At 43.7% G+C, this 26,248-nt stretch overlaps 2 protein-coding genes across 9 annotated transcripts in view; both read left to right on the plus strand.

The window, feature by feature from the left end:
* Positions 1–26,248, plus strand: part of LOC139766293 (uncharacterized) — a 540,727-nt gene that overhangs the window by 167,267 nt on the left and 347,212 nt on the right. The gene's annotated exons all lie outside the window — the stretch shown is intronic.
* Positions 17,521–23,138, plus strand: LOC139766287 (uncharacterized). 2 transcript variants are annotated; one of them, XR_011716828.1, is made up of 2 exons: positions 17,521–22,612; positions 22,651–23,138. XR_011716828.1 is itself a non-coding variant. In XM_071694734.1 (2 exons), exon 2 carries the CDS (start codon positions 19,151–19,153, stop codon positions 21,545–21,547), a length of 2,397 nt encoding a protein of 798 aa, XP_071550835.1. In that variant the 5' UTR covers positions 17,521–18,144; positions 18,183–19,150; the 3' UTR covers positions 21,548–23,137. The 2 variants fall into 2 exon arrangements, 1 of the variants encoding a protein (XP_071550835.1); XM_071694734.1 differs by having other exon boundaries at positions 17,521–18,144; positions 18,183–23,137.

Here is a 26,248-nt window from a genome sequence, read left to right on the forward strand (position 1 = left end):
GTTATTCCATGTATGGCGAGGTGGCGATGGGAATAAATGAAGGCAGGCAGTATGAATTATGTACATGTGTATATATGTATATGTCTGTGTGTGTATATATATGTGTACATTGAGATGTATAGGTATGTATATTTTCGTGTGTGGACGTGTATGTATATACATGTGTATTGGGATGGGTTGGGCCATTTCTTTTGTCTGTTTCCTCGCACTACCTCGCAAACGCGGGAGACAGCGACAAAGAAAAATAAATAAATAGTTGAATGTATATATATATATATATATATATGGCCGATTCATGTGAGAAACTGCAGAAGCTGGTGACGGAGTTTGGTAAAGTGTGTGGAAGAAGAAAGTTAAGAGTAAATGTGAATAAGAGCAAGGTTATTAGGTACAGTAGGGTTGAGGGTCAAGTCAATTGGGAGGTGAGTTTGAATGGAGAAAAACTGGAGGAAGTGAAGTGTTTTAGATATCTGGGAGTGGATCTGTCAGCGGATGGAACCATGGAAGCGGAAGTGGATCATAGGGTGGGGGAGGGGGCGAAAATTTTGGGAGCCTTGAAAAATGTGTGGAAGTCGAGAACATTATCCCGGAAAGCAAAAATGGGTATGTTTGAAGGAATAGTGGTTCCAACAATGTTGTATGGTTGCGAGGCGTGGGCTATGGATAGAGTTGTGCACAGGAGGATGGATGTGCTGGAAATGAGATGTTTGAGGACAATGTGTGGTGTGAGGTGGTTTGATCGAGTAAGTAACGTAAAGGTAAGAGAGATGTGTGGAAATAAAAAGAGCGTGGTTGAGAGAGCAGAAGAGGGTGTTTTGAAATGGTTTGGGCACATGGAGAGAATGAGTGAGGAAAGATTGACCAAGAGGATATATGTGTCGGAGGTGGAGGGAACGAGGAGAAGAGGGAGAACAAATTGGAGGTGGAAAGATTGAGTGAAAAGGATCGGGGCCTGAACATGCAGGAGGGTGAAAGGAGGGCAAGGAATAGAGTGAATTGGAGCGATGTGGTATACAGGGGTTGACGTGCTGTCAGTGGATTGAATCAAGGCATGTGAAGCGTCCGGGGTAAACCATGGAAAGCTGTGTAGGTATGTATATTGAAAGAGAAGAGAGAGGCATTTGGACGATTTTTGCAGGGAAAAAATGCAATTGAGTGGGAGAAGTATAAAAGAAAGAGACAGGAGGTCAAGAGAAAGGTGCAAGAGGTGAAAAAAAGGGCAAATGAGAGTTGGGGTGAGAGAGTATCATTAAATTTTAGGGAGAATAAAAAGATGTTCTGGAAGGAGGTAAATAGGGTGCGTAAGACAAGGGAGCAAATGGGAACTTCAGTGAAGGGCGTAAATGGGGAGGTGATAACAAGTAGTGGTGATGTGAGAAGGAGATGGAATGAGTATTTTGAAGGTTTGTTGAATGTGTCTGATGACAGAGTGGCAGATATAGGGTGTTTTGGTCGAGGTGGTGTGCAAAGTGAGAGGGTTAGGGAAAATGATTTGGTAAACAGAGAAGAGGTAGTGAAAGCTTTGCGGAAGATGAAAGCCGGCAAGGCAGCAGGTTTGGATGGTATTGCAGTGGAATTTATTAAAAAGGGGGGTGACTGTATTGTTGACTGGTTGGTAAGGTTATTTAATGTATGTATGACTCATGGTGAGGTGCCTGAGGATTGGCGGAATGCGTGCATAGTGCCATTGTACAAAGGCAAAGGGGATAAGAGTGAGTGCTCAAATTACAGAGGTATAAGTTTGTTGAGTATTCCTGGTAAATTATATGTGAGGGTATTGATTGAGAGGGTGAAGGCATGTACAGAGCATCAGATTGGGGAAGAGCAGTGCGGTTTCAGAAGTGGTAGAGGATGTGTGGATCAGGTGTTTGCTTTGAAGAATGTATGTGAGAAATACTTAGAAAAGCAAATGGATTTGTATGTAGCATTTATGGATCTGGAGAAGGCATATGATAGAGTTGATAGAGATGCTCTGTGGAAGGTATTAAGAATATATGGTGTGGGAGGCAAGTTGTTAGAAGCAGTGAAAAGTTTTTATCGAGGATGTAAGGCATGTGTACGTGTAGGAAGAGAGGAAAGTGATTGGTTCTCAGTGAATGTAGGTTTGCGGCAGGGGTGTGTGATGTCTCCATGGTTGTTTAATTTGTTTATGGATGGGGTTGTTAGGGAGGTAAATGCAAGAGTCCTGGAAAGAGGGGCAAGTATGAAGTCTGTTGGGGATGAGAGAGCTTGGGAAGTGAGTCAGTTGTTGTTCGCTGATGATACAGCGCTGGTGGCTGATTCATGTGAGAAACTGCAGAAGCTGGTGACTGAGTTTGGTAAAGTGTGTGGAAGAAGAAAGTTAATAGTAAATATATATATATATATATATATATATTTTTTTTTTTTTTTTTAATACGATTCGCCATTTCCCGCATTTGCGAGGTAGCGTTAAGAACAGAGGACTGGGCCTTAGAGGGAAAATCCTCACCTGGCCCCCTTCTCTGTTCCTTCTTTTGGAAAATTAAAAAAAAAAAACGAGAGGGGAGGATTTCCAGCCACCCGCTCCCTCCCCTTTTAGTCGCCTTCTACGACACGCAGAGAATACGTGGGAAGTATTCTTTCTCCCCTATCCCCAGGGATAATATATATATATATATATATATATATATATATATATATATATATATATTATTTTTTTATATTTTTTATTATACTTTGTCGCTGTCTCCCGCGTTTGCGAGGTAGCGCAAGGAAACAGACGAAAGAAATGGCCCAACCCCCCCCATACACATGTATATACATACGTCCACACATGCAAATATACATACCTACACAGCTTTCCATGGTTTACCCCAGACGCTTCACATGCCTTGATTCAATCCACTGACAGCACGTCAACCCCGGTATACCACATCGATCCAATTCACTCTATTCCTTGCCCTCCTTTCACCCTCCTGCATGCTCAGGCCCCGATCACACAAAATCTTTTTCACTCCATCTTTCCACCTCCAATTTGGTCTCCCTCTTCTCCTCGTTCCCTCCACCTCCGACACATATATCCTCTTGGTCAATCTTTCCTCACTCATCCTCTCCATGTGCCCAAACCACTTCAAAACACCCTCTTCTGCTCTCTCAACCACGCTCTTTTTATTTCCACACATCTCTCTTACCCTTACGTTACTCACTCGATCAAACCACCTCACACCACACATTGTCCTCAAACATCTCATTTCCAGCACATCCATCCTCCTGCGCACCACTCTATCCATAGCCCACGCCTCGCAACCATACAACATTGTTGGAACCACTATTCCTTCAAACATACCCATTTTTGCTTTCCGAGATAATGTTCTCGACTTCCACACATTCTTCAAGGCCCCCAGGATTTTCGCCCCCTCCCCCACCCTATGATCCACTTCCGCTTCCATTGTTCCATCCGCTGCCAGATCCACTCCCAGATATCTAAAACACTTCACTTCCTCCAGTTTTTCTCCATTCAAACTCACCTCCCAATTGACTTGACCCTCAACCCTACTGTACCTAATAACCTTGCTCTTATTCACATTTACTCTTAACTTTCTTCTTCCACACACTTTTCCAAACTCAGTCACCAGCTTCTGCAGTTTCTCACATGAATCAGCCACCAGCGCTGTATCATCAGCGAACAACAACTGACTCACTTCCCAAGCTCTCTCATCCCCAACAGACTTCATACTTGCCCCTCTTTCCAAAACTCTTGCATTTACCTCCCTAACAACCCCATCCATAAACAAATTAAACAACCATGGAGACATCACACACCCCTGCCGCAAACCTACATTCACTGAGAACCAATCACTTTCCTCTCTTCCTACACGTACACATGCCTTACATCCTCGATAAAAACTTTTCACTGCTTCTAACAACTTTCCTCCCACACCATATATTCTTAATACCTTCCACAGAGCATCTCTATCAACTCTATCATATATGCCTTCTCCAGATCCATAAATGCTACATACAAATCCATTTGCTTTTCTAAGTATTTCTCACATACATTCTTCAAAGCAAACACCTGATCCACACATCCTCTACCACTTCTGAAACCACACTGCTCTTCCCCAATCTGATGCTCTGTACATGCCTTCACCCTCTCAATCAATACCCTCACATATAATTTACCAGGAATACTCAACAAACTTATACCTCTGTAATTTGAGCACTCACTCTTATCCCCTTTGCCTTTGTACAATGGCACTATGCACGCATTCCGCCAATCCTCAGGCACCTCACCATGAGTCATACATACATTAAATAACCTTACCAACCAGTCAACAATACAGTCACCCCCTTTTTTAATAAATTCCACTGCAATACCATCCAAACCTGCTGCCTTGCCGGCTTTCATCTTCCGCAAAGCTTTCACTACCTCTTCTCTGTTTACCAAATCATTTTCCCTAACCCTCTCACTTTGCACACCACCTCGACCAAAACACCCTATATCTGCCACTCTATCATCAAACACATTCAACAAACCTTCAAAATACTCACTCCATCTCCTTCTCACATCACCACTACTTGTTATCACCTCCCCACTTGCGCCCTTCACCGAAGTTCCCATTTGCTCCCTTGTCTTACGCACTTTATTTACCTCCTTCCAGAACATCTTTTTATTCTCCCTAAAATCTAATGATACTCTCTCACCCCAACTCTCATTTGCCCTTTTTTTCACCTCTTGCACCTTTCTCTTGACCTCCTGTCTCTTTCTTTTATACATCTCCCACTCAATTGCATTTTTTCCCTGCAAAAATCGTCCAAATGCCTCTCTCTTCTCTTTCACTAATACTCTTACTTCTTCATCCCACCACTCACTACCCTTTCTAATCAACCCACCTCCCACTCTTCTCATGCCACAAGCATCTTTTGCGCAATCCATCACTGCTTCCCTAAATACATCCCATTCCTCCCCCACTCCCCTTACTTCCATTGTTCTCACCTTTTTCCATTCTGTACTCAGTCTCTCCTGGTACTTCCTCACACAGGTCTCCTTCTCAAGCTCACTTACTCTCACCACCCTCTTCACCCCAACATTCACTCTTCTTTTCTGAAAACCCATACAAATCTTCACCTTAGCCTCCACAAGATAATGATCAGACATCCCTCCAGTTGCACCTCTCAGCACATTAACATCCAAAAGTCTCTCTTTCGCACGCCTGTCAATTAACACGTAATCCAATAACGCTCTCTGGCCATCTCTCCTACTTACATAAGTATACTTATGTATATCTCGCTTTTTAAACCATGTATTCCCAATCATCAGTCCTTTTTCAGCACATAAATCTACAAGCTCTTCACCATTTCCATTTACAACACTGAACACCCCATGTATACCAATTATTCCCTCAACTGCCACATTACTCACCTTTGCATTCAAATCACCCATCACTATGACCCGGTCTCGTGCATCAAAACCACTAACACACTCATTCAGCTGCTCCCAAAACACTTGCCTCTCTTGATCTTTCTTCTCATGCCCAGGTGCATATATACCAATAATCACCCACCTCTCTCCATCAACTTTCAGTTTTACCCATATTAATCGAGAATTTACTTTCTTACATTCTATCACATACTCCCACAACTCCTGTTTCAGGAGTATTGCTACTCCTTCCCTTGCTCTTGTCCTCTCACTAACCCCGGACTTTACTCCCCAGACATTCCCAAACCACTCTTCCCCTTTGCCCTTGAGCTTCGTTTCACTCAGAGCCAAAACATCCAGGTTCCTTTCCTCAAACATACTACCTATCTCTCCTTTTTTCACATCTTGGTTACATCCACACACACACACATATATATATATATATATATATATATTTTTTTTTTTTTTTTTTTTTTTTTTTATACTTTGTCGCTGTCTCCCGCGTTTGCGAGGTAGCGCAAGGAAACAGACGAAAGAAATGGCCCAACCCCCCCCCCCCATACACATGTACATACACACGTCCACACACGCAAATATACATACCTACACAGCTTTCCATGGTTTACCCCAGACGCTTCACATGCCTTGCTTCAATCCACTGACAGCACGTCAACCCCTGTATACCACATGACACCAATTCACTCTATTTCTTGCCCTCCTTTCACCCTCCTGCATGTTCAGGCCCCGATCACACAAAATCTTTTTCACTCCATCTTTCCACCTCCAATTTGGTCTCCCTCTTCTCCTCGTTCCCTCCACCTCCGACACATATATCCTCTTGGTCAATCTCTCCTCACTCATTCTCTCCATGTGCCCAAACCATTTCAAAACACCCTCTTCTGCTCTCTCAACCACGCTCTTTTTATTTCCACACATCTCTCTTACCCTTACGTTACTCACTCGATCAAACCACCTCACACCACACATTGTCCTCAAACATCTCATTTCCAGCACATCCATCCTCCTGCGCACATCTCTATCCATAGCCCACGCCTCGCAACCATACAACATTGTTGGAACCACTATTCCCTCAAACATACCCATTTTTGCTTTCCGAGATAATGTTCTCGACTTCCACACATTTTTCAAGGCTCCCAAAATTTTCGCCCCCTCCCCCACCCTATGATCCACTTCCGCTTCCATGGTTCCATCCGCTGACAGATCCACTCCCAGATATCTAAAACACTTCACTTCCTCCAGTTTTTCTCCATTCAAACTCACCTCCCAATTGACTTGACCCTCAACCCTACTGTACCTAATAACCTTGCTCTTATTCACATTTACTCTCAACTTTCTTCTTCCACACACTTTACCAAACTCAGTCACCAGCTTCTGCAGTTTCTCACATGAATCAGCCACCAGCGCTGTATCATCAGCGAACAACAACTGACTCACTTCCCAAGCTCTCTCATCCCCAACAGACTTCATACTTGCCCCTCTTTCCAGGACTCTTGCATTTACCTCCCTTACAACCCCATCCATAAACAAATTAAACAACCATGGAGACATCACACACCCCTGCCGCAAACCTACATTCACTGAGAACCAATCACTTTCCTCTCTTCCTACACGTACACATGCCTTACATCCTCGATAAAAACTTTTCACTGCTTCTAACAACTTTCCTCCCACATCATATATTCTTAATACCTTCCACAGAGCATCTCTATCAACTCTATCATATGCCTTCTCCAGATCCATAAATGCTACATACAAATCCATTTGCTTTTCTAAGTATTTCTCACATACATTCTTCAAAGCAAACACCTGATCCACACATCCTCTACCACTTCTGAAACCACACTGCTCTTCCCCGATCTGATGCTCTGTACATGCCTTCACCCTCTCAATCAATACCCTCCCATATAATTTACCAGGAATACTCAACAAACTTATACCTCTGTAATTTGAGCACTCACTCTTATCCCCTTTGCCTTTGTACAATGGCACTATGCACGCATTCCGCCAATCCTCAGGCACCTCACCATGAGTCATACATACATTAAATAACCTTACCAACCAGTCCACAATACAGTCACCCCCTTTTTTAAATAAATTCCACTGCAATACCATCCAAACCTGCTGCCTTGCCGGCTTTCATCTTCCGCATAGCTTTCACTACCTCTTCTCTGTTTACCAAATCATTTTTTATATGTATATATTTGTATGTGTGTGTGTGTGTATATGTGCGTATGTATGTGTATGTGTGTGTATGTGTATATGTATATATATATGTATATTATCCCTGGGGATAGGGGTGAAAGAATACTTCCCACGTATTCCTCGCGTGTCGTAGAAAGCGACTATAGGGGACGGGAGCGGGGGGCCAGAAATCCTCCCCTCCTTGTATTAACTTTCTAAAATGGGAAACAGAAGAAGGAGTCACGCGGGGAGTGCTCATCCTCCTCGAAGGCTCAGAGTGGGGTGCCTAAATGTGTGTGGATGTAACCAAGATGTGAAAAAAGGAGAGATAGGTAGTATGTTTGAGGAAAGGAACCTGGATGTTCTGGCTCTTAGTGAAACGAAGCTCAAGGGTAAAGGGGAAGAGTGGTTTGGGAATGTCTGGGGAGTAAAGTCAGGGGTTAGTGAGAGGACAAGAGCAAGGGAAGGAGTAGCAATACTCCTGAAACAGGAGTTGTGGGAGTTTGTGATAGAATGTAAGAAAGTAAATTCTCGATTAATATGGGTAAAACTGAAAGTTGATGGAGAGAAGTGGGTGATTATTGGTGCATATGCACCTGGGCATGAGAAGAAAGATCATGAGAGGCAAGTGTTTTGGGAGCAGCTGAATGAGTGTGTTAGTGGTTTTGATGCACGAGACCGGGTTATAGTGATGGGTGATTTGAATGCAAAGGTGAGTAATGTGGCAGTTGAGGGAATAATTTGTATACATGGGGTGTTCAGTGTTGTAAATGGAAATGGTGAAGAGCTTGTAGATTTATGTGCTGAAAAAGGACTGATGATTGGGAATACCTGGTTTAAAAAGCGAGATATACATAAGTATACTTATGTAAGTAGGAGAGATGGCCAGAGAGCGTTATTGGATTACATGTTAATTGACAGGCGCGCGAAAGAGAGACTTTTGGATGTTAATGTGCTGAGAGGTGCAACTGGAGGGATGTCTGATCACTATCTTGTGGAGGCTAAGGTGAAGATTTGTATGGGTTTTCAGAAAAGAAGAGTGAATGTTGGGGTGAAGAGGGTGGTGAGAGTAAGTGAGCTTGGGAAGGAGACCTGTGTGAGGAAGTACCAGGAGAGACTGAGTACAGAATGGAAAAAGGTGAGAACAATGGAAGTAAGGGGAGTGGGGGAGGAATGGGATGTATTTAGGAAATCAGTAATGGATTGCGCAAAAGATGCTTGTGGCATGAGAAGAGTGGGAGGTGGGTTGATTAGAAAGGGTAGTGAGTGGTGGGATGAAGAAGTAAGAGTATTAGTGAAAGAGAAGAGAGAGGCATTTGGACGATTTTTGCAGGGAAAAAATGCAATTGAGTGGGAGATGTATAAAAGAAAGAGACAGGAGGTCAAGAGAAAGGTGCAAGAGGTGAAAAAAAGGGCAAATGAGAGTTGGGGTGAGAGAGTATCATTAAATTTTAGAGAGAATAAAAAGATGTTCTGGAAGGAGGTAAATAAAGTGCGTAAGACAAGGGAGCAAATGGGAACTTCAGTGAAGGGCGAAAATGGGGAGGTGATAACAAGTAGTGGTGATGTGAGAAGGAGATGGAGTGAGTATTTTGAAGGTTTGTTGAATGTGTTTGATGATAGAGTGGCAGATATAGGGTGTTTTGTTCAAGGCGGTGTGCAAAGTGAGAGGGTTAGGGAAAATGATTTGGTAAACAGAGAAGAGGTAGTGAAAGCTTTGCGGAAGATGAAAGCCGGCAAGGCAGCAGGTTTGGATGGTATTGCAGTGGAATTTATTAAAAAAGTGGGTGACTGTATTGTTGACTGGTTGGTAAGGTTATTTAATGTATGTATAATGTATAAATATATATATATATATATATATATATATATATATATATTTTTTTTTCTTTTTTTTTTTGCTTTGTCGCTGTCTCCCGCGTTTGCGAGGTAGCGCAAGGAAACAGACGAAAGAAATGGCCCAACCCACCCCCATACACATGTATATACATACACGTCCACACACGCAAATATACATACCTACACAGCTTTCCATGGTTTACCCCAGACGCTTCACATGCCTTGATTCAATCCACTGACAGCACGTCAACCCCGGTATACCACATCGCTCCAATTCACTCTATTCCTTGCCCTCCTTTCACCCTCCTGCATCTTCAGGCCCCAATCACACAAAATCTTTTTCACTCCATCTTTCCACCTCCAATTTGGTCTCCCACTTCTCCTCGTTCCCTCCACCTCCGACACACATATCCTCTTGGTCAATCTTTCCTTACTCATTCTCTCCATGTGCCCAAACCATTTCAAAACACCCTCTTCTGCTCTCTAAACCATGCTCTTTTTATTTCCACACATCTCTCTTACCCTTACGTTACTTACTCGATCAAACCACCTCACACTACACATTGTCCTCAAACATCTCATTTCCAGCACATCCATCCTCCTGTGCACAACTCTATCCATAGCCCACGCCTCGCAACCATACAACATTGTTGGAACCACTATTCCTTCAAACATACCCATTTTTGCTTTCCGAGATAATGTTCTCGACTTCCACACATTCTTCAAGGCTCCCAGAATTTTCGCCTCCTCCCCCACCCTATGATCCACTTCCGCTTCCATGGTTCCATCCACTGCCAGATCCACTCCCAGATATCTAAAACACGTTACTTCCTCCAGTTTTTCTCCATTCAAACTTATATCCCAATTGACTTGACTCTCAACCCTACTGTACCTAATAACCTTGCTCTCATTCACATTTACTCTTAACTTTCTTCTTTCACACACTTTACCAAACTCAGTCACCTGCTTCTGCAGTTTCTCACATGAATCAGCCACCAGCGCTGTATCATCAGCGAACAACAACTGACTCACTTCCCAAGCTCTCTCATCCACAACAGACTTCATACTTGCCCCTCTTTCCAAAACTCTTGCATTCACCTCCCTAACAACCCCATCCATAAACAAATTAAACAACCATGGAGACATCACACACCCCTGCCGCAAACCTACATTCACTTAGAACCAATCACTTTCCTCTCTTCCTACACATACACATGCCTTACATCCTCGATAAAAACTTTTCACTGCTTCTAACAACTTGCCTCCCACACCATATATTCTTAATACCTCCCACAGAGCATCTCTATCAACTCTATCATATGCCTTCTCCAGATCCATAAATGCTACATACAAATCCATTTGCTTTTCTAAGTATTTCTCACATACATTCTTCAAAGCAAACACCTGATCCACACATCCTCTACCACTTCTGAAACCACACTGCTCTTCCCCAATCTGATGCTCTGTACATGCCTTCACCCTCTCAATCAATACCCTCCCATATAATTTACCAGGAATACTCAACAAACTTATACCTCTGTAATTTGAGCACTCACTCTTATCCCCTTTGCCTTTGTACAATGGCACTATGCACGCATTCCGCCAATCCTCAGGCACCTCACCATGAGTCATACATACATTAAATAACCTTACCAACCAGTCAATAATACAGTCACCCCCTTTTTTAATAAATTCCACTGCAATACCATCCAAACCTGCTGCCTTGCCGGCTTTCATCTTCCGCAAAGCTTTCGCTACCTCTTCTCTGTTTACCAAATCATTTTCCCTAACCCTTTCACTTTGCACACCACCTCGACCAAAACACCCTATATCTGCCACTCTATCATCAAACACATTCAACAAACCTTCAAAATACTCACTCCATCTCCTTCTCACATCACCACTACTTGTTATCACCTCCCCATTTGCGCCCTTCAATGAAGTTCCCATTTGCTCTCTTGTCTTACGCACTTTATTTACCTCCTTCCAGAACATCTTTTTATATATATATATACATATATATACATATATATACATATGAAAAATGTAAGAAATAATTTAGAAAACTGAAACCTCTAGCTTGAAATGAAATGAAAAAATGAATGTCACATGATGATTCAACCTCTGGCTATGGAAAAGGGAAATTTATAATTTATTTACACAAACGTCAATAGTAGTTCTCATCAATTTAACCACTGTATCAATAAGCTTCAGTCTAAGCTACATTTTTTCCATAATAAGCTTCAGTCTAAGCTACATTTTTTCCAATTTCGCTATTTTCTTGTCAAAGCACCATGTATGAAAACTATCACTTCAGTAACACAACTATAAACATTTACTTCCCCTTTAAAAAAGTTCTGGGGAAGTCTGTCTTGATACACTGCGGGACACTCTACCACCTGGCGAGGTTTGTGTTGCAATGGTTCTTGATTCACAAACGTAGTAGCATCACTGGTGGGCAGAAGAACATTCTTGTAACCACAGCAAGGATCACAGTCCGTGCAACTCCATTATGATGGTTCTTCTCATCATGAGAGGCAAGTGTTTTGGGAGCAGCTGAATGAGTGTGTTAGTGGTTTTGATGCACGAGACCGGGTTATAGTGATGGGTGATTTGAATGCAAAGGTGAGTAATGTGGCAGTTGAGGGAATAATTGGTATACATGGGGTGTTCAGTGTTGTAAGTGGAAATGGTGAAGAGCTTGTAGATTTATGTGCTGAAAAAGGACTGGTGATTGGGAATACCTGGTTTAAAAAGCGAGATATACATAAGTATACGTATGTAAGTAGGAGAGATGGCCAGAGAGCGTTATTGGATTACGTGTTGATTGACAGGCACGCGAAAGAGAGACTTTTGAATGTTAATGTGCTGAGAGGTGCAACTGGAGGGATGTCTGATCATTATCTTGTGGAGGCTAAGGTGAAGATTTGTATGGGTTTTCAGAAAAGAAGAGTGAATGTTGGGGTGAAGAGGGTGGTGAGAGTAAGTGAGCTTGGGAAGGAGACTTGTGTGAGGAAGTACCAGGAGAGACTGAGTACAGAATGGAAAAAGGTGAGAACAATGGAAGTAAGGGGAGTGGGGGAGGAATGGGATGTATTTAGGGAATCAGTGATGGATTGCGCAAAAGATGCTTGTGGCATGAGAAGAGTGGGAGGTGGGTTGATTAGAAAGGGTAGTGAGTGGTAGGATGAAGAAGTAAGATTATTAGTGAAAGAGAAGAGAGAGGCATTTGGACGATTTTTGCAGGGAAAAATGCAATTGAGTGGGAGATGTATAAAAGAAAGAGACAGGAGGTCAAGAGAAAGGTGCAAGAGGTGAAAAAGAGGGCAAATGAGAGTTGGGGTGAGAGAGTATCATTAAATTTTAGGGAGAATAAAAAGATGTTCTGGAAGGAGGTAAATAAAGTGCATAAGACAAGGGAGCAAATGGGAACTTCATTGAAGGGCACAAATGGGGAGGTGATAACAAGTAGTGGTGATGTGAGAAGGAGATGGAGTGAGTATTTTGAAGGTTTGTTGAATGTGTTTGATGATAGAGTTGCAGATATAGGGTGTTTTGGTCGAGGTGGTGTGCAAAGTGAGAGGGTTAGGGAAAATGATTTGGTAAACATAGAAGAGGTAGTAAAAGCTATGCGGAAGATGAAAGCCAGCAAGGCAGCAGGTTTGGATGGTATTGCAGTGTAATCTATTAAAAAAGGGGTGACTGTATTATTGACTGGTTGGTACGGTTATTTAATGTATGTATGACTCATGGTGAGGTGCCTGAGGATTGGCGGAATGCGTGCATAGTGCCATTGTACAAAGGCAAAAGGGATAAGAGTGAGTGCTCAAATTACAGAGGTATAAGTTTGTTCAGTATTCTTGGTAAATTATATGGGAGGGTATTGATTGAGAGGGTGAAGGCATGTACAGAGCATCAGATTGGGGAAGAGCAGTGTGGTTTCAGAAGTGGTAGAGGATGTGTGGATCAGGTGTTTGCTTTGAAGAATGTATGTGAGAAATATTTATAAAAGCAAATGGATTTGTATGTAGCATTTATGGATCTGGAGAAGGCATATGATAGAGTTGATAGAGATGCTCTGTGGAAGGTATTAAGAATATATGTTGTTTGAGGCAAGTTGTTAGAAGCAGTGAAAAGTTTTTATCGAGGATGTAAGGCATGTGTACGTGTAGGAAGAGAGGAAAGTGATTGGTTCTCAGTGAATGTAGGTTTGCGGCAGGGGTGTGTGATGTCTCCATGGTTGTTTAATTTGTTTATGGATGGGGTTGTTAGGGAGGTGAATGCAAGAGTTTTGGAAAGAGGGGCAAGGATGAAGTCTGTTGGGGATGAGAGAGCTTGGGAAGTGAGTCAGTTGTTGTTCGCTGATGATACAGCGCTGGTGGCTGATTCATGTGAGAAACTGCAGAAGCTGGTGACTGAGTTTGGTAAAGTGTGTGAAAGAAGAAATTTAAGAGTAAATGTGAATAAGAGCAAGGTTATTAGGTACAGTAGGGTTGAGGGTCAAGTCAATTGGGAGGTGAGTTTGAATGGAGAAAAACTGGAGGAAGTGAAGTGTTTTAGATATCTGGGAGTGGATCTGACAGCGGATGGAAACATGGAAGCGGAAGTGGATCATAGGGTGGGGGAGGGGGCGAAAATTCTGGGAGCCTTGAAGAATGTGTGGAAGTCGAGAACATTATCTCGGAAAGCAAAAATGGGCATGTTTGAAGGAATAGTGGTTCCAACAATGTTGTATGGTTGCGAGGCGTGGACTATGGATAGAGTTGTGCGCAGGAGGATGGATGTGCTGGAAATGAGATGTTTGAGGACAGTGTGTGGTGTGAGGTGGTTTCATCGAGTAAGTAACGTAAGGGTAAGAGAGATGTGTGGAAATAAAAAGAGCGTGGTTGAGAGAGCAGAAGAGGGTGTTTTGAAATGGTTTGGTCACATGGAGAGAATGAGTGAGGAAAGATTGACCAAGAGGATATATGTGTCGGAGGTGGAGGGAACAAGGAGAAGAGGGAGACCAAATTGGAGGTGGAAAGATGGAGTGAAAAAGATTTTGTGTGATCGGGGCCTGAACATGCAGGAGGGTGAAAGGAGGGCAAGGAATAGAGTGAATTGGAGCGATGTGGTATACCGGGGTTGACGTGCTGTCAGTGGATTGAATCAAGGCATGTGAAGCGTCTGGGGTAAACCATGGAAAGCTGTGTAGGTATGTATATTTGCGTGTGTGGACGTATGTATATACATGTGTATGGGGGTGGGTTGGGCCATTTCTTTCGTCTGTTTCCTTGCGCTACCTCGCAAACGCGGGAGACAGCGACAAACCAAATATATATATATATATATATATATATATATATATATATATATATATATATATGTTATTATTTTATTTTTTATTATACTTTGTCGCTGTCTCCCGCGTTTGCGAGGTAGCACAAGGAAACAGACGAAAGAAATGGCCCAACCCCCCCCCCATACACATGTATATACATACGTCCACACACGCAAATATACATACATACCTACCCAGCTTTCCATGGTTTACCCCAGACGCTTCACATGCCCTGCTTCAATCCACTGACAGCACGTCAACCCCGGTATACCACATCGCTCCAATTCACTCTATTCCTTGCCCTCCTTTCACCCTCCTGCATGTTCAGGCCCCGATCACACAAAATCTTTTTCACTCCATCTTTCCACCTCCAATTTGGTCTCCCTCTTCTTGTTCCCTCCACCTCCAACACATATATCCTCTTGGTCAATCTTTCCTCACTCATCCTCTCCATGTGCCCAAACCACTTCAAAACACCCTCTTCTGCTCTCTCAACCACGCTCTTTTTATTTCCACACATCTCTCTTACCCTTACGTTACTCACTCGATCAAACCACCTCACACCACACATTGTCCTCAAACATCTCATTTCCAGCACATCCATCCTCCTGCGCACAACTCTATCCATAGCCCACGCCTCGCAACCATACAACATTGTTGGAACCACTATTCCTTCAAACATACCCATTTTTGCTTTCCGAGATAATGTTCTCGACTTCCACACATTCTTCAAGGCCCCCAGGATTTTCGCCCCCTCCCCCACCCTATGATCCATTTCCGCTTCCATGGTTCCATCCGCTGCCAGATCCACTCCCAGATATCTAAAACACTTCACTTCCTCCAGTTTTTCTCCATTCAAACTCACCTCCCAATTGACTTGACCCTCAACCCTACTGTACCTAATAACCTTGCTCTTATTCACATTTACTCTTAACTTTCTTCTTCCACACACTTTTCCAAACTCAGTCACCAGCTTCTGCAGTTTCTCACATGAATCAGCCACCAGCGCTGTATCATCAGCGAACAACAACTGACTCACTTCCCAAGCTCTCTCATCCCCAACAGACTTCATACTTGCCCCTCTTTCCAAAACTCTTGCATTTACCTCCCTAACAACCCCATCCATAAACAAATTAAACAACCATGGAGACATCACACACCCCTGACGCAAACCTACATTCACTGAGAACCAATCACTTTCCTCTCTTCCTACACGTACACATGCCTTACACCCTCGTTAAAAACTTTTCACTGCTTCTAACAACTTGCCTCCCACACCATATATTCTTAATACCTTCCACAGAGCATCTCTATCAACTCTTATCATATGCCTTCTCCAGATCCATAAATGCTACATACAAATCCATTTGCTTTTCTAAGTATTTCTCACATACATTCTTCAAAGCAAACACCTGATCCACACATCCTCTACCACTTCTGAAACCACACTGCTCTTCCCCAATCTGATGCTCTATACATGCCTTCACCCTCTCAATCAATACCCTCCCATATAATTTACCAGGAATACTCAACAAACTTATACCTCTGTAATTTGAGCACTCACTCTTATCCCCTTTGCCTTTGTACAATGGCACTATGCACGCATTCCGCCAATCCTCAGGCACCTCACCATGAGTCATACATACATTGAATAACCTTACCAACCAGTCAACAATACAGTCACCCCCTTTTTTTATAAATTCCACTGCAATACCATCCAAACCTGCTGCCTTGCCGGCTTTCATCTTCCGCAAAGCTTTCTCTACCTCTTCTCTGTTTACCAAATCATTTTCCCTAACCCTCTCACTTTGCACACCACCTCGACCAAAACACCCTATATCTGCCACTCTATCATCAAACACATTCAACAAACCTTCAAAATACTCACTCCATCTCCTTCTCACATCACCACTACTTGTTATCACCTCCCCATTTGCGCCCTTCAATGAAGTTCCCATTTGCTCCCTTGTCTTACGCACTTTATTTACCTCCTTCCAGAACATCTTTTTATTCTCCCTAAAATTTAATGATACTCTCTCACCCCAACTCTCATTTGCCTTTTTTTTCACCTCTTGCACCTTTCTCTTGACCTCCTGTCTCTTTCTTTTATACATCTCCCACTCAACTGCATTTTTTTTCCTGCAAAAATCGTCCAAATGCCTCTCTCTTCTCTTTCACTAATACTCTTACTTCTTCATCCCACCACTCACTACCTTTTCTAATCAACCCACCTCCCACTCTTCTCATGCCACAAGCATCTTTTGCGCAATCCATCACTGATTCCCTAAATACATCCCATTCCTCCCCCACTCCCCTTGCTTCTATTGTTCTCACCTTTTTCCATTCTGTACTCAGTCTCTCCTGGTACTTCCTCACACAGGTCTCCTTCTCAAGCTCACTTACTCTCACCACCCTCTTCACCCCAACATTCACTCTTCTTTTCTGAAAACCCATACAAATCTTCACCTTAGCCTCCACAAGATAATGATCAGACATCCCTCCAGTATATATATATATATATATATATATATATATATATATATATATATATATATATATATATATATATATTTTTTTTTTTTTTCTTTTTTTTTAAACTATTCGCCATTTCCCGCGTTAGCGAGGTAGCGTTAAGAACAGAGGACTGGGCCTTTTTTGGAATATCCTCACCTGGCCCCGTCTGTACCTTTTTTTGGAAAAGAAAAAAAAAAAAAACGAGAGGGGAGGATTTCCAGCCCCCCCGCTCCCTCCCCTTTTAGTCGCCTTCTACGACACGCAGGGAATACGTGGGAAGTATTCTTAATCCCCTATCCCCAGGGATATATATATATATTTGTTACGAATACATGTGTTTGTGTCCACATGGTTCGTATATGTGTCTTGGTGTATCTCTGTGTGTGACGTGTCCTGGGTGTAGGGAGCGGCTTCTATCGGCCCGGATCTCACCCTCCCTGACCGTGTTGATTGCCTTAGCAATTATGTCTTGACCAGCCTTGTAGCACCCAAACGTCAGGTCGACGGCGTCAGGTCAACGGCGTCAGGTCCAACCATGGGAACTGCTACGGTATGTCGTCACGTGCGCTCGCTGCCGGCGTGGACAAAGGAACAGAGGAGGCTGGATGCACGCCACATGTGTAGGCCGGACCTTAGGCCTCCTTCAGCCAATCGCGTCGAGAAGAGGGCGTGACAACCAGTCTCTTGACCTATCAAGGGCAATTGTGTCATTGTGACCTATAGCAGAACTAGGTGGCGGGTCGAGGCGTGGCCAGCTGTTCCTGCCTTGTTATTCATTCAGATAAAAGCTCAGACAATCGTCTGAGACCTTGATTCCTTCACCAATCTCGAGCCCAACAGGTAATGTAGGCTTTCCCTGTCTCGAACCCCGTAGCCACCGCTGCCCTAGGTTGTAAGATGTTACTGTGTCCCGTCAAGTTTGACTAGGTTGTAAGATGTTACTGTGTCCCGTCAAGTTTGACTAGGTTGTAAGATGTTACTGTGTCCCGTCAAGTATGACTAGGTTGTAAGATGTTTACTGTGTCATGCCAAGCTTAACTAAGTGTAATGATATGTTACTGTGTCAAGTCAAGCTTAACTAAGTATAACAATGATGTTACTGTGTTGTGTCAGGTTAGCTAAGTGCAACGATTGTTACTGTGTCACGTCAGAATCTAACTAAATGTAATGCTATCGAGCAAAGTGTCAACGGAAAGAGATCTCCTGGTTTGAAATCTTATCTGGAATTGTTAACATATGTTCAATGTTAAACTCATGTTCAGTGTTAACGTAAATGATTCGTGCCTGATTTATGTGTTCACCTTCTACATTTGAATTCTTTTTCATTATAAGTAATTCTAACCTTTGTGTTTGTTTAACCCTATAACGTTAAGATAGCGTTATCCTGAGTTGTGCTATATTACAAATCTACCGTCCTTGCAAAGACGAGGACCAGTAGAGTATTTGTAACATATATATGTTACTGGCGACCTTGCTATAATAAGTACTGAGTTCGTAACATATAAATTGGCGACCTTGCCAGGATATTTCTTGCCTTAACGGAATCTCTTTTCTTGATTCATTAATCATGTCGTTGATCAGTGGTGACAATACCGCTCAATCATTAACGTCGGTCAAAGTCTGTCCTTCCCCATATCCCTAGTGATATTAATGTTGATCTCAGTTATTGGCGAAAGCAGCTAGAGATAGCTAAGATCGATGCACAAGCACAAGTGGCACAGTTACAAGTGCAGAGGAAGAAGACTGAACAAGCTAGGTTAGCTTTCGAACGTGAAAGACTTAGACTAAACGCTTCACCATCAGGACCAGTGTCGTCTCAGTTGGGTAACTTACATGTACTGAAGTTCAGTAAACTTGACGTGGGCAGACGTTCAAAGGGGTTTGACGACAGGGGGATGACCAATGGTAATGTAATCCCACCTGAATCTGCTACCTTGCCGGTAACTCGTAAAAGTCAAGGGAAATACTCCCAGGAAGTAAAGTTTTGTTCTCACTGTGGCAAGGCTGGGCACCAGGTGAGGGATTGCTGGGCTCGAGCGGAGGAATCCAGAGACTTTACCAAAAGTAGGTCGGTAAGTCTCTTCTCAGCTTTAGGTCCACTTAATAAAGTAGGTAAGGCTGTCCCTGCTCTTAGGAAAGTGAGGGGTTGCGAGAGTGTTAATCAAGTAGTTAAGGATCCGTTTTGTGGGAACTACAATGCGTTCCTGTCTGAGGGTTGTGTCAGTACATGTGGTGTACGACGAAAAGAAATCGTATCACGGGATTCTGGTTCGCTGCAGTCCCCTATGTTGGATGGCTTGGTGCCTCGAGAAGAGTTTGGAGACCGCGTCTTGCCAGATGGACTGTTGGGTCCCAAGGAAGCTCCACTAGTCGATGTGAGAGTAGGAACAGATCTCTTCACGGACCATGCCCTTGTAGGGACTGTAGATAAGTTACCTGTCTTAGACGTGGACGTTGTGTTAGGCAGTGATCTAGCGGGTGGGAAGATGAACCCAGTGCCGGTGTTGCCTACGGGCCCGGTGGAGTCCACGGAGGCAGTGCAGCTTGAGGAAGAGGTACCAGAGATAGTCTACAACCACGATGGTGCCAGGCCTATGACAGCTGGCACGGCAGGCCGTGTGCCTGAGGACACAGCCGTTAAGACGGAGGAAGTGAAGACCAGCGAGAGGAAGCTGTGTGATACCCTCTCCCCTGGAGTTGCCTCCGTTGAAACAGTGGATTTAAAGACTCTCCCCCCGAGTAAGGCCAGCGAGAGGAAGCTGTGTGATACCCTCTCTCCTGGTATAGTCTCCGTTGAGACAGTGGACTTAAAGACTCTTCATGCGAGTAAGGCCAGCGAGAGGAAGCTGTGTGATACCCTCTCTCCTGGTATAGTCTCCGTTGAGACAGTGGACTTAAAGACTCTTCATGCGAGTGAGGACAGCGAGAGGAAGCTGTGTGATACCCTCTCCGGTAGCGTAGCCTCCGTTGAGACAGCGGACTTAAAGACTCTGCATGAGAGTGAGTCCGGCGAGAGGAAGCTTTGTGATACCCTCTCCCCTGGTATAGACTCCGTTGAAACGCAGGACGTTAAGACTCTCCCCCCGACTGAGACCAGCGAGAAGCTGTGTGATACCCTCTCCCCTGGGGTAGACTCCGTTAAGTCGGAGGAAGTGAAGTCTCTCCCTACGAGTGAGTTTAGTGAGAGGGAGCTGTGTGAGACCCTCTCCCCTGGTGTGGACTCCGTTGAGACTGAGAGTTTGTCTCGTGCCCATTCAGGAGAGAAGACTCTCCATGAGGATGAAATTGGTGAGGATAAGCTGTGTGATGCCTCCTGTGCTAGTTTCGAGTCCGTACGAGATTCAGTGAGTGAGACTGAGGATTTGTCTCGCACCCATTCAAGAGAGAAGACTCTCCATGAGGATGAAATTGGTGAGGAGAAGCTGTATGATACCTCTCATGCTGATTTCGAGTCCGAACGAGACTCAGTGAGTGAGACTGAGGATTTGTCTCACGCCCATTCAAGAGAGAAGACTCTCCATGAGGATGAGATGAGGGAGAAGATGTGTGATACCTCCCGTGCTGATTCTGAGTCTGTACAAGAATCAGTGGATGAGACTGAGTATTTGTCTCGCACCCATTCAAGAGAGAAGATTCTCCATGAGGATGAAATTGGTGAGGAGAAGCTGTGTGATACCTCCCATGCTGATTTCGAGTCCGAACGAGACTCAGTGAGTGAGACTGAGGATTTGTCTCACGCCCATTCAAGAGAGAAGACTCTCCATGAGGATGAGATGAGTGAGGAGAAGATGTGTGAGACCTCCCGTGCTGATTTCGAGTCCGAACGAGATTCAGTGGATGAGACTGAGGATTTGTCTTGCGCCCATTCAAGAGAGACTCAGGAACGGAGGACAATATGGCCTGACAGACGATCTCGTTGGAGAAGGTTTGAGGCGGGCGACAAGGTGTTACTTCTACTACAGCAGCCAGGTCAACCCTTGGTTGCCCGTTTTCAGGGTCCCCACACCATCATCTGGAGTGTAGGAGACTCAAATTACCTTGTCTCTACCCCCGATAGGCGCAGAAGTCAGAGTTTATGCCACATCAACATGCCTAAGCCATGTTTCAGTCGTGAACCTCCCCCTTTGGAACCGACGGTGCCAGTCTGCATCATCTTACGTCCAGCGGTAGCCGCGTGTGAGGAAGCCGACGACTTAGCTACGAGTGTCTCGGAGACCTGGGACCCGGGCGGAGGCGTGAGAGAACTGAAGTGTTACTCGGATATGGTTGGGTACTGTAGGATGCCATTGTAAATTTTGCAACACTCGCAATCCCCTCTGACAGAGTTATTGATGTTTGGAATGAGCAGTGTGAGACAGTCTCTCTCATCAATTAGGAACACTACTTTTTTTAACTGTTATATTTTGCAGGCTCCAACCAGATTAGCTGTGAATGCCAGCGATGCTGACGCTGAAGTCCTCGTGCAGGAGGACAGACAGAAGGTTGAGCCCAAACAGATAGCCACCATGGAGAAGGAACCTTTGTCTGTTATTTGTGTTTTAACACTCTGTATATTTGTGTCCTTCAGGCAATCATTTTAGTGTACTGACTACCAACCCTTCAAAATGTTAATAAGTCACAGGATCGGAGTCAGAAGTTACTTAGGTGGGCCTTGTTTCTTTTTTCAAGAGTGTAGTTAGATATTCACCATATTGCTGGCGCACATAATGTGTTAGCCGATTGTTTATCCCGCTCTTAACGCTAGAAAATTCCTCTTCTAGGAATTTTCTCCTTTAAGGAGGGGGTTGTTATGAATACATGTGTTTGTGTCCACATGGTTCGTATATGTGTCTTGGTGTATCTCTGTGTGTGACGTGTCCTGGGTGTAGGGAGCGGCTTCTATCGGCCCGGATCTCACCCTCCCTGACCGTGTTGATTGCCTTAGCAATTATGTCTTGACCAGTCTTGTAGCACCCAAACGTCAGGTCGACGGCGTCAGGTCAACGGCGTCAGGTCCAACCATGGGAACTGCTACGGTATGTCGTCACGTGCGCTCGCTGCCGGCATGGACAAAGGAACAGAGGAGGCTGGATGCACGCCACATGTGTAGGCCGGACCTTAGGCCTCCTTCAGCCAATCGCGTCGAGAAGAGGGCGTGACAACCAGTCTCTTGACCTATCAAGGGCAATTGTGTCATTGTGACCTATAGCAGAACTAGGTGGCGGGTCAAGGCGTGGCCAGCTGTTCCTGCCTTGTTGGTCATTCAGATAAAAGCTCAGACAATCGTCTGAGACCTTGATTCCTTCACCAGTCTCGAGCCCAACAAAAGGTAATGTAGGCTTTCCCTGTCTCGAACCCCGTAGCCACCGCTGCCCTAGGTTGTAAGATGTTACTGTGTCCCGTCAAGTTTGACTAGGTTGTAAGATGTTACTGTGTCCCGTCAAGTTTGACTAGGTTGTAAGATGTTACTGTGTCCCGTCAAGTATGACTAGGTTGTAAGATGTTTACTGTGTCATGCCAAGCTTAACTAAGTGTAATGATATGTTACTGTGTCAAGTCAAGCTTAACTAAGTATAAAAATGATGTTACTGTGTTGCGTCAGGTTAGCTAAGTGCAACGATTGTTATTGTGTCACGTCAGAATCTAACTAAATGTAATGCTATCGAGCAAAGTGTCAACGGAAAGAGATCTCCTGGTTTGAAATCTTACCTGGAATTGTTAACATATGTTCAATGTTAAACTCATGTTCAGTGTTAACGTAAATGATTCGTGCCTGATTTATGTGTTCACCTTCTACATTTGAATTCTTTTTCATTATAAGTAATTCTAACCTTTGTGTTTGTTTAACCCTATAACGTTAAGATAGCGTTATCCTGAGTTGTGCTATATTACAAATCTACCGTCCTTGCAAAGACGAGGACCAGTAGAGTATTTGTAACATATATATGTTACTGGCGACCTTGCTATAATAAGTACTGAGTTCGTAACAATATATATATATATATATATATATATATATATATATATATATATATATATATATTTTTTTTTTTTTTTTTTTCTTTGCTTTGTCACTGTCTCCCGCGTTTGCGAGGTAGTGCAAGGAAACAGACGAAAGAAATGGCCCAACCCACCCCCATACACATGTATATACATACGTCCACACACACAAATATACATACCTACACAGCTTTCCATGGTTTACCCCAGACGCTTCACATGCCCTGATTCAATCCACTGACAGCACGTCAACCCCTGTATACCACATCGATCCAATTCACTCTATTCCTTGTCCTCCTTTCACCCTCCTGCATGTTCAGGCCCCAATCACACAAAATCTTTTTCACTCCATCTTTCCACCTCCAATTTGGTCTCCCACTTCTCGTTCCCTCCACCTCCGACACATATATCCTCTTGGTCAATCTTTCCTCACTCATTCTCTCCATGTGCCCAAACCATTTCAAAACACCCTCTTCTGCTCTCTCAACCACACTCTTTTTATTTCCGCACATCTCTCTTACCCATATGTTACTTACTCGATCAAACCACCTTACACCACACATTGTCCTCAAACATCTCATTTCCAGCACATCCATCCTCCTGCGCACAACTCTATCCATAGCCCACGCCTTGCAACCATACAACATTGTTGGAACAACTTTTCCTTTAAACATACCCATTTTTGCTTTCCGAGATAATGTTCTCGACTTCCACACATTCTTCAAGGCTCCCAGGATTTTCGCCCCCTCCCCCACCCTATGATCCACTTCCACTTCCATGGTTCCATCCGCTGCCAGATCCACTCCCAGATATCTAAAGCACTTTACTTCCTCCAGTTTTGCTCCATTCAAACTTACCTCCCAATTGACTTGACCCTCAACCCTAGTGTACCTAATTACCTTGCTCTTATTCACATTTACTCTTAACTTTCTTCTTTCACACACTTTACCAAACTCAGTCACCAGCTTCTGCAGTTTCTCACATGAATCAGCCACCAGCGCTGTATCATCAGCGAACAACTGACTCACTTCCCAAGCTATCTCATCCCCAACAGACTTCATACTTGCCCCTCTTTCCAAAACTCTTGCATTTACCTTACTAACAACCCCATCCATAAACAAATTAAACAACCATGGAGATATCACACACGTCTGCCGCAAACCTACATTCACTGAGAACCAATCACTTTCCTCTCTTCCTACACGTACACATGCCTTACATCCTCGATAAAAACTTTTCACTGCTTCTAACAACTTGCCTCCCACACCATATATTTTTAATACCTTCCACAGAGCATCTCTATCAACTCTATCATATGCCTTCTCCAGATCCATAAATGCTACATACAAATCCATTTGCTTTTCTAAGTATTTCTCACATACATTCTTCAAAGCAAACACCTGATCCACACATCCTCTACCACTTCTGAAACCACACTGCTCTTCCCCAATCTGATGCTCTGTACATGCCTTCACCCTCTCAATCAATACCCTCCCATATAATTTCCCAGGAATACTCAACAAACTTATACCTCTGTAATTTGAGCACTCACTCTTATCCCCTTTGCCTTTGTACAATGGCACTATGCACGCATTCCGCCAATCCTCAGGCACCTCACCATGAGTCATACATACATTAAATAACCTTACCAACCAGTCAATAATACAGTCACCCCCTTCTTTAATAGATTCCACTGGAATACCATCCAAACCTGCTGCCTTGCCGGCTTTCTTCCTCCGCAAAGCTTTTACTACCTCTTCTCTGTTTACCAAATCATTTTCCCTAACCCTCTCACTTTGCACACCACCTCGACCAAAACACCCTATATCTGCCACTATATCTGTCATCAAACACATTCAACAAACCTTCAAAATACTCACTCCATCTCCTTCTCACATCACCACTACTTGTTATCACCTCCCCATTTGCGCCCTTCACTGAAGTTCCTATTTGCTCCCTTGTCTTACGCACTTTATTTACCTCCTTCCAGAACATCTTTTTATTCTCCCTAAAATTTAATGATACTCTCTCACCCCAACTCTCATTTGCCCTCTTTTTCACCTCTTGCACCTTTCTCTTGACCTCCTGTCTCTTTCTTTTATACATCTCCCACTCAATTTCATTTTTTCCCTGCAAAAATCGTCCAAATGCCTCTCTCTTCTCTTTCACTAATAATCTTACTTCTTCATCCCACCACTCACTACCCTTTCTAATCAACCCACCTCCCACTCTTCTCATGCTACAAGCATCTTTTGTGCAATCCATCACTGATTCCCTAAATACATCCCATTCCTCCTCCACTCCCCTTACTTCCATTGTTCTCACCTTTTTCCATTCTGTACTCAGTCTCTCCTGTTACTTCCTCACACAAGTCTCCTTCCCAAGCTCACTTACTCTCACCACCCTCTTCACCCCAACATTTATTCTTCTTTTCTGAAAACCCATACAAATCTTCACCTTAGCCTCCACAAGATAATGATCAGATATCCCTCCAGTTGCACCTCTCAGCACATTAACATCCAAATGTCTGTCTTTCGCGCGCCTGTCAATTAACACATAATCCAATAACTCTCTCTGGCCATCTCTCCTACTTACATACGTATACTTATGTATATCTCGCTTTTTAAACCAGGTATTCCCAATCACCAGTCCTTTTTCAGCACATAAATCTACAAGCTCTTCATTTCCATTTACAACACTGAACACCCCATGTATACCAATTATTCCCTCAACTGCCATATTACTCACCTTTGCATTCAAATCAGCCACCAGCGCTGTATCTTCAGTAAACAACAACTGACTCACTTCCCAAGCTCTCTCATCCACAACAGACTTCATTCTTGCCCCTCTTTACAAAACTCTTGCATTCACCTCCCTAACAACCCCATCCATAAACAAATTAAACAACCATGGAGACATCACACACCCCTGCCGCAAAGCTACATTCACTGAGAACCAATCACTTTCCTCTCTTCCTACACGTACACATGCCTTACATCCTCGATAAAAACTTT

This window comes from Panulirus ornatus, chromosome 4 (assembly GCF_036320965.1).
Source record: "Panulirus ornatus isolate Po-2019 chromosome 4, ASM3632096v1, whole genome shotgun sequence".
NCBI lineage: Eukaryota > Metazoa > Arthropoda > Malacostraca > Decapoda > Palinuridae > Panulirus > Panulirus ornatus.